We start from the raw sequence: 8,376 nt of genomic DNA, 5'->3' as shown, positions 1-8,376 counted from the left end.
ACCTACCCGAATGGCCACTTTTTCCAATGAGATCATAGCATAAGATGGCATTTGTGGTTTCAGATTTCATATCATCATATTATTATATATATATAAATACATAGCACAATCGTTAGTTTTTTTTTTATTGCCAATGTACCTACATCACGACAATAGAGCTTATTGCTTTAGTTACAGAACTTGATGTCATACCTACCGTCAAAACAGTGGAGTGGATAGTTGCAGACGACCGCCCCATCCACGTAGAAGTCCTTACCAGCTCCGAGGTGGTCTGACTGTTCAGGTTGAAACAATCCTGGACAAAACAGAAATGTAAGTATAAAGATATTTCCGCGATTGTAAAGGCACCAATGTTGGCAAATATTGCCTCTTTTGGACCGTAGGCGGGTTGCTATTCTTGTTTAGGGCACGGTGTTGGAAGATATGCCACCAGCTTTATCTCCCTAGTCGAAGTCAGGTACCCATCATAACACCTGGGTGGGGTAAAGAAAGTCATGCAAAATGCCTTCCCAAGGCTAGGGGAGTCAAAGCCAGGATCTCTGGGGTCTGCACCAAACATCCTTACCGCTACGCCAAAACGATGCCACATCATCTGATGACGGAATATCTTTAGTTAAGAAGGTACTTTTAGATAAAGACACAAGTTTTCTTTCTACCTGTAGGTACATGAGAAATATTGGCATGGAGGACAAACCATGGGTAACTTTGTCAGCGCTTTGTGGGTTCCAAGCTACTGGAAGTTATTAGCTCAGAGCGAACATCATAGGATACCCAAAGTATAGCGAGTGGGACGCCCCTACCTGGAATGGAAATAGACATTCTCACTGCCTTGCGGATGGGAAGGTTTGGTGTGGTTTTGACGTGGCAGTACTCTTCCGTCATATCGCTCAGGTTGGACACCACGACGCAGAGTTCTTTCCCGGTCATTTCATACAGCTGAAACGCAAAGAAAAAACTAGGTTACCTGCATACCGAATATCATGGCAATTCTTTTGTTCTGTTATCTAAAATATTTTAACAAATCCATACTGCAAAGGGCCCAAATTCACACCATTCCTTCCATACAGCAAATGCTATCTGCCAAATGAAGACCATAGCATATCCAGGACAAAGACTAAACCTCTGCTGCAGCGCCAAGGTCACACACGTGGGGCCCAAACTCAAGTTTGACATTCGTCTTCCCAACTCCTATCGAAAAACCAAATTTCATTACAATTCATCCTGATGTTCGAAAGTTATGCCGACCACAAATATCCCGAAAATCAAACATACAGACACATAAACGCAAACACAAAGAGAGGCAGAACCACACATGAATGTATCTCATGATCATTTTTTTTTATGGAGGTGCCAAAAATAACTGGCATTGATATTGTTTAGTATTGCACTGCAAGCATTAAGGTAATTGAATTGTTTATCAAAACAGCATTAACCATGTGATCTACATCTTTGACTTTCACTACAGTAAATCTCAAGTCTTTTCAAATATTTCGTTTATCCACTACACGGCGACTGATTCTTTGACATACCTGTTTGAAGGTGAGATCAGGGTTGCCAGGTTGGTCACCCTGACGCGTGCACTTCTCTATAACACTTCCGAACCAGGTGTAGAAAGTGCTGCCCGTCTCCCAGCCGTAGCGCCAGTAGAAGTTGAATGGCTTCATCAGGGTCTGGAGAAATCCTCCTAGGAGCCATGCAAGATACGTCACAAGCTAACGCTAGTTCAACTTTATTCAAAGAGTGTTTGAAAACAGGGTATTTAGGGATATCAAGTCCGTCGACGTACCTGCAATGTCCCTAAATGCCCCTGTTTTGCATATATAAGCTACGTTACTAGATACCGACTTGTTCATTTGATGTGAATCCATGAAAAGTAAAATGTAAATATAAAACATACCAGCAATTCAATTAAAAGAAAGGTGGCATCGGCATACATTTGGCCCGAGGCCGCTTCTTTATATGTATAAGGAACAAGTACAGTACCATGCATATGATTACATACACTAGTCTCAAAGAAGTTGTGCTTTCTTCTTCTTATTTATTTTCTTAAATTACTAAAGGTATGATGACATGGAAGGCACAGAAGAAGTATTTGTGACATAACGATTGTGGACTTGCGTTTTTTTCGTGCAGTGTCTAAAAATGGTAGCTGATACAAAGATCATGATCATGTCCAGAGATATCAATGTGGGAGTTCTCCTGCAGAACTTAAATAAGCCGCTAGGTGTCCCAAAATCACACGCCCCCGAAAAACATAACCTTCTTGGCGAAGGTAAAGAAGAACATAATTATGACTTACGTACCATCAGTAATTTTTTCGGCCAAATTTACGTCAGTCACCTCTGCGACCCCCTCCGGCCCGAGCCCCAGCGCCACGAACGTCGCGACCATCGACCCTGCGCTCACACCGCCGACTCGTTTGATGTTCTTAAGGATTCCGACAGATTCAAGTACCTGATTACAAAGAGGGATGATATGATAAATCATACTGTATTTCTCAAAGTTCCTGGCGAATAAAAGGACCACAGCAAGTAGCAAAGTTGCAGTATGGTCATTTTACACAGCACTTCAATTTATTATACATTTTTGGCAGTTATTCATAATAGTTCGTTATATAATCCAAATTGTGTAAGAAGAACCCAATGACATACACGTATGAAGATCTTACTAAGGCACACATGTTTGTTGTTCATGACAGTTGGACCTGATACTTACCATTAACTCATTCCTATTATATTTCAAATTTTTATGAATGTGTGCATAAACGTCGAGCGTACACTGTAGCTATGATAGGATTAATGAATACAATAATTCACTAATGAACTAGCTTAAGGAAGCATTTTCGAGAAAATGCAGGATGGTATGTAACTGGATTCATTCATTGAATTATAGCGATAATAACCATATTTTTTTAAGCTTCATGGGATACAAGAAAATATGCTCAGTTGTTCTTGACAAAATCAGTTTCTTCTTTCTTGCGCATTTTTGTGAAGAAGATGAAATATACCCATTTTAACGAACCGTTTGATCAACAGTGACATGTACACGAACATACACAAGTATTACATGATTCCTTCCATTGAGCCCTTGTGACAGAAGAAGAAAAAAGGAAAGGAAAAGAACTAAAGGAACACTGTAGACATCAGCAAAAACACATGTTTTCCCTATCATAACATAATTACCCTCAGTGCGCCGATATACGCCACTCCTCTGGCCCCACCTCCCTCTATCACCAGGTTCTCGAACGGGAAGTCATAGTTTCCAAAGTCCTTGTCCTGCGGGTCGTCTATTACAGTCAGATCCAGCGGTTTCTTCTCCTCCATTGGTTTTGCGAACACACTCCCCATTGTTGTAAACCTACACATGGATGAACGACAACGTTCATGCCTTACTAAGTCTTTAGCGTGGCAGTGAATGTAAAGTTTGTAATGTAGTTTTCCTTCTTTTTTCATTAATCTATGCTTTTGTGTGTGTGTGTGTGTGTGTGTGTGTGTGTGTGTGCGCGCGCGTGCGTGTGTGTGCGCGCGCGCGTATGTGTGTATGTGTTTGTGTGTGTGACAGAGAAAGAAAATGATCATGTCGTAATATCTATCTTTACAATAGAGTTAGAAAAGGATAATTTACACTTAGGCAGGTCTGGCTCCGCTCCATGAATTTACATTCGTAATACAATAGAAGCCGCTTAATTGCACGGCCTATTTGCCATTGAATTTTGTGCAATTATCCGGATGGTACAATAATGCGAAGTTATCTAGCTGGACCGCACCGGTTTGGGATTTGGGGATTTCGTGCAGTTAACAGAAGTGTGCGTTAATCCGCTGTGCAATTAACTGGCTTCTACTGTACATTAAATATGACAGGGAAGGAAATAACACAATTTTTTAATGATATATAATACATTTTAATTGATGTAGGAACAACATTTGATCAACCAAGATAAATAAACCTTTTGTGTCCAGGTAAGTTGATCGAGAAAGAAATTATAGCTGAACTGCACAATCACAGAAGCCAGTGTTGTGCACATGTCAGCAAGACAAACAATACAATGGACCATTGATGTGCTCCGAGGCAGGGCGGGGTTACTGTTCTCCTGGTCGGCTGCTATTGGACGAGGTGATTATTTGGAGCGTAACTCATTCTCAATATGGGCATCAAAATAGCCACAAGGCACTGATGACAGAAAGCTGTCATGAAGGGAGTCACAACGACCATGTGCCGACTGATTTGTTGATCACCAAATTGTCACAGAATTTCAACATCGCACGAGTATTGAATGTATTTTTGGCCTGAAAATCTACCCTGTCAAGTTGTAGGGGATCGCGACCTGCGAATATTGGCCGATCACTGATAATTGCAAAGTGATCCATATATAGGGCATCGGCCATGTTGCTGTAAATAAAAGTGTTTTAAGAGGAGTATCCAACTGGACTCTTGTACGCTAACGTTCTGCAATGAATTCCCTTGGCTTTACAATAAGAATATCTTGCAAAATATACAAGCATGGCTAAAAAGACCACACAACAAATAAAGCGTAAAACTGGTCATTTTCTATCGAAATCCGCTGAGCTGGCTAAAAACATTCATGTCGTGATACTTACATAAAACCCTGGCCCTACCAACCTCTTCTTCCCTGTAATCTTCACTTAATTGGCTGAGGAAAATTAGGGGGCAGTGAAGGTCTGTGTGGGAGCACACGCCTTTAAGTTACATTATACTTCTTTAAAGAGCATAGTGCGTGATGTATACAACTTACTCATATAGACTCACTTTATAATTAGCAAAAAAGACCTTACACAAACACAAAACAAAAAGGTTACGAAATACATAATAAGTGATAGAAAAGTTACCAATATGTAAATTTGAAAATGGAAAGGGTTAAAACTCTTTAATGAAAAAATTCAAGAAAAATATAGAAACTTACCTTTTTTACAGGTTGCAGAGGCCTTCGTAGTTTTCTTGTTGACTTGAAAAGCCGCTCGGAAAAAATGTGGCCTTTCACTGAGGCTGTCGTATTATATCACCTGATAACCCTGGGAAAACCGGTTTGCCAAGAGGCAGTCTTTTCTCAGAAGGAACCCTGTCGCTATTGCTTGGATGGCTGTGCGATTTACATGTTTTCAAAATGATTGTAAAATGTGTGTTTTCAATCTTGATAGAAATTTGCGGTCTAACAGGTCGTGTATTTTTGCCATATTGTCCTGAGAGCGATGAACGGTGAAACGTATCTCTTCTCAAAACTACCCAGTGCAAAAGTGGGCTATTCCAAAATGCTCACATCTCCCCAAGGAAAAGCTATGCCTAACCGATATTAAGGGTCACTAAACTGTAGCATCATGACACATATGGGCAAGATTTGTATCTTAAGGAAAGTGAAGATGTAGTAAAATAAATAAATCAGGCGTTTTAAAGACCACGAGTGGAAGAAAGAACCTGGGCACATATTTTGAGCGTTCTAAAAGGCTCAAAAAGCTCCACCTGCTGGTTACCAGATTCTATACAAAGCCGCCATTTTGTTTGTTATTGTTTATTCAACGCCATTTAGGACAGAAGCAATTTCAGGTCTTGTGACATGTCAAGGCATTGTCTGACAATTACTTATGCACGGTAGGCATGTTGAGTTGTTGCTTTTGAATGTTAACATGAGCACATGTTCTGCCACATAGGCGATTTCCCTGCCGGGAGTTTTCAGAGGATCGATAAGATAATTGTTTACCTTAATCCCATTTTTAAACGAAGTATTTAGGGATACAAAGTCGGCGGACAACGGATAAAATTTACCCTGCGGATAAAGGCGAATTAGCGTTACACATACTTACTGAAATAGCTTTTGATAGGTCAGTGATTTAAATGTATAACAACATACTCTTTAAGCAGAGGTTGGTGGGAAAGATATGATGTCATGTACCCGGTTTTTCTTCTAATCGGGCGGGCAGAATAAAACTGTGAATATGATAGGAAGGACGCAATCTTCCCATTAGCCTCTGCTACCACACACCACTTTTGTAAGTGCGAACCCAATTCAAGATAGAAAAAGTTTACATTCAAGCCGCCCTAGCGATATAGCCATGTCTAGTTCAGATCCTTCGAAAACAAGTTGTTGAATGTATATATTTTTATGATATTTGGTAAATACTTAACAATGTGCTATATATCCTATATATTTAATGATGTATAAAGTTCTTTACAACAATATTTAAAGAAAAGCAAATAGAAGTAAATCATGCAATGTCCAGAACAACAAAGATATAGCAACAAAGATTTTCAACATGGGCTAAGCCATTAGGTTTTCTAATTAGTAATGCTGGGAAGTAAGTGACCACCGGCGCTCCAAGAAGTCTGCGAAGGAGACTAGCCACCTTGTTGACCATACTGAGCTAAATGGACACCGCAACTTGGGCAGATCTTTTGCCCTTGAGCTGTCTGATGGTTTTCATGGCCAGGACGTAGGGCGCGAAGAGAACGCTGCTCCTCCGGCGGGTCTCCGGGGTAGGCACGGTGGGCCGGAGCTCGTGTTTTGTGATGTAGGTCCGTAAAAAGGCGCGAGCACCGCTGGCTCCTCTCTGTGAAAAGTATGAAATATTTTTTTAAAATGTCAAACAAATAACCTGGTATTCATGCCATCGGGTGAGTGAGTGAGTGAGTGAGTCAGTGATTGAGTGAGTGATTGAGTGATTGAGTGATTGAGTGAGTGAGTGAGTGGTGAGTGAGTGAGTGAGTGAGTGAGTCAGTGATTGATTGATTGATTGATTGATTGAGTGAGTGAGTGAGTGAGTGAGTGATTGAGTGAGTGAGTGAGTGAGTGAGTCAGTGAGTCAGTGAGTGAGTGAGTGAGTGAGTCAGTGAGTCAGTGAGTGAGTGAGTGAGTGACTGAGTGACTGAGTGACTGAGTGAGTGACTGAGCGAGTGACTGAGTGAGCGGATTCAATGGAAAGTTGCCGTACCTTAAACAGGAAGATTTTGTCCTCGTTGTCCAGTGTGAAGTCTGTGGTCTTCACGTAGTCGCTGTCCACACCAATACTTCTATCCACGTCGAGAGCCTTAAGTACACAAGAACCAATAAGAAACATCAGCTGCATTTATAATGATAATCATAAAAAGTTGAAATGGCCCAATTGATCAGATCCCTGAATTGTACTGTAACAACAGATGATGTAAATGTATGTAAAATACACACACCTTACAGTAGACCTTTTTACCGAGAACACCGAGCAGATCCATATATTTCATGGTGTAGTCTTTCAAACTCGTGGTCTGTTCTTTCCTCCTTCCCAAACACCTGGTCAACCAATGGAAACCCTTGTTGCCAAAGAATTCATGGACCTCTTGGTAGGTTAGCTGCAGAGAAAAGAATGTTATGCGATTCCTTAAATGGTCGCTAGACATCCACTCATCGCTAGATAGTAACGAGTAAAGCATGACCAATGACTTTTCCGACCCTAAGTCCTAATCTCCAAGCAGATCTACCGGTAGTGAGGTAGTATCCAAAGGATCAACCAGTATCCAACAGCCCTGCTTGGAGATTACCTAGGCCCTCGCTTTTCTTTCATGTTGTCAACCTGAAGAGAAATGTGCTGATCACTATATAGCAGTCTGTGAACAATTTCATCAGGTCCGTAAATGGCTACTGATTAGAGAGATATGTCATTTACAGCCGTCTGCAAATTTCGAAATATTACACGTATGAATTGTTTTTGATCTGCCATAGAAACGTTGGAAATGAGTGCTTATCATCGTTCATTTTTTATGATCCAATGATATAGCTCTCAAGCAAACAATCAATACTCCATAGAATCCAAATCAAATTTTGTCAGACTGCAGTTACAAACCTGTCCATCCTTATCCGCATCCATTTGATCAAAAAGTTGATCGACGTAATGTCCCTCGCCAAACAGCTTCTTCTTTTCGCCATCCGTTAGCGACGTGATCCCTGCCTGGAATATTCAACATTGTTGTTCAGTTAATGTACAGTTGTGAGACATCTCTTATTTCAGAAAAACTATCTTTTGAATCACCACGTGTTCCGCTTGTGCTTGCAACTCACACGCCCAACCGGAGGCAGCGAGCTCGCTGAGACCGCTGAGGGACCAAAGATTTGACAGATCGCGTAAGTAATTTCTTAAAAAAAAAAGGAATTGTTTTCCTGTTTTGCAACGTCCTTGGTGCTACCAGACAAACCTGAATATCTCTTTAGATACTACTTACAAGTTAGTAAATAATACGTGTACCTCCTCAAAAGCTCTGTGCAGTTCATCCCTGCTGATGCTTGCGTTGTGGTCTGTGTTTTGAATCTTCAGAGATGTCAGAAATTTGTCGATAAGGGCGCGAATCGTCTTCCTGTTCTCCATGGCATCGACAGTTTCCATCTTCCGCTTGTCC

The 8,376-nt window shown here is 41.0% G+C and overlaps 2 protein-coding genes across 2 annotated transcripts in view; both read right to left on the bottom strand.

Moving 5' to 3' along the window:
- LOC118410821 (hydroxyacid oxidase 1-like) overlaps positions 1-8,376 on the bottom strand; it is a 126,294-nt gene that overhangs the window by 73,094 nt on the left and 44,824 nt on the right. The window lies entirely within an intron of this gene.
- Positions 3,272-8,360, bottom strand: LOC118410822. The gene is made up of 7 exons (XM_035812651.1): positions 8,226-8,360; positions 7,827-7,931; positions 7,177-7,335; positions 6,942-7,037; positions 4,922-6,560; positions 4,599-4,679; positions 3,272-3,357 (listed from the first exon to the last, which is right to left on the bottom strand). The coding sequence occupies exons 1-5, from the start codon at positions 8,343-8,345 to the stop codon at positions 6,375-6,377; spliced, it is 666 nt and encodes a 221-aa protein (XP_035668544.1). The 5' UTR covers positions 8,346-8,360; the 3' UTR covers positions 3,272-3,357; positions 4,599-4,679; positions 4,922-6,374.

The sequence above is a fragment of the Branchiostoma floridae genome, chromosome 3 (assembly GCF_000003815.2).
Source record: "Branchiostoma floridae strain S238N-H82 chromosome 3, Bfl_VNyyK, whole genome shotgun sequence".
In the NCBI taxonomy this organism is placed as follows: domain Eukaryota; kingdom Metazoa; phylum Chordata; class Leptocardii; order Amphioxiformes; family Branchiostomatidae; genus Branchiostoma; species Branchiostoma floridae.
The sequence above is the reverse complement of the archived record's forward strand: the minus strand, read 5'-3'. Positions and strand labels throughout refer to the sequence as shown.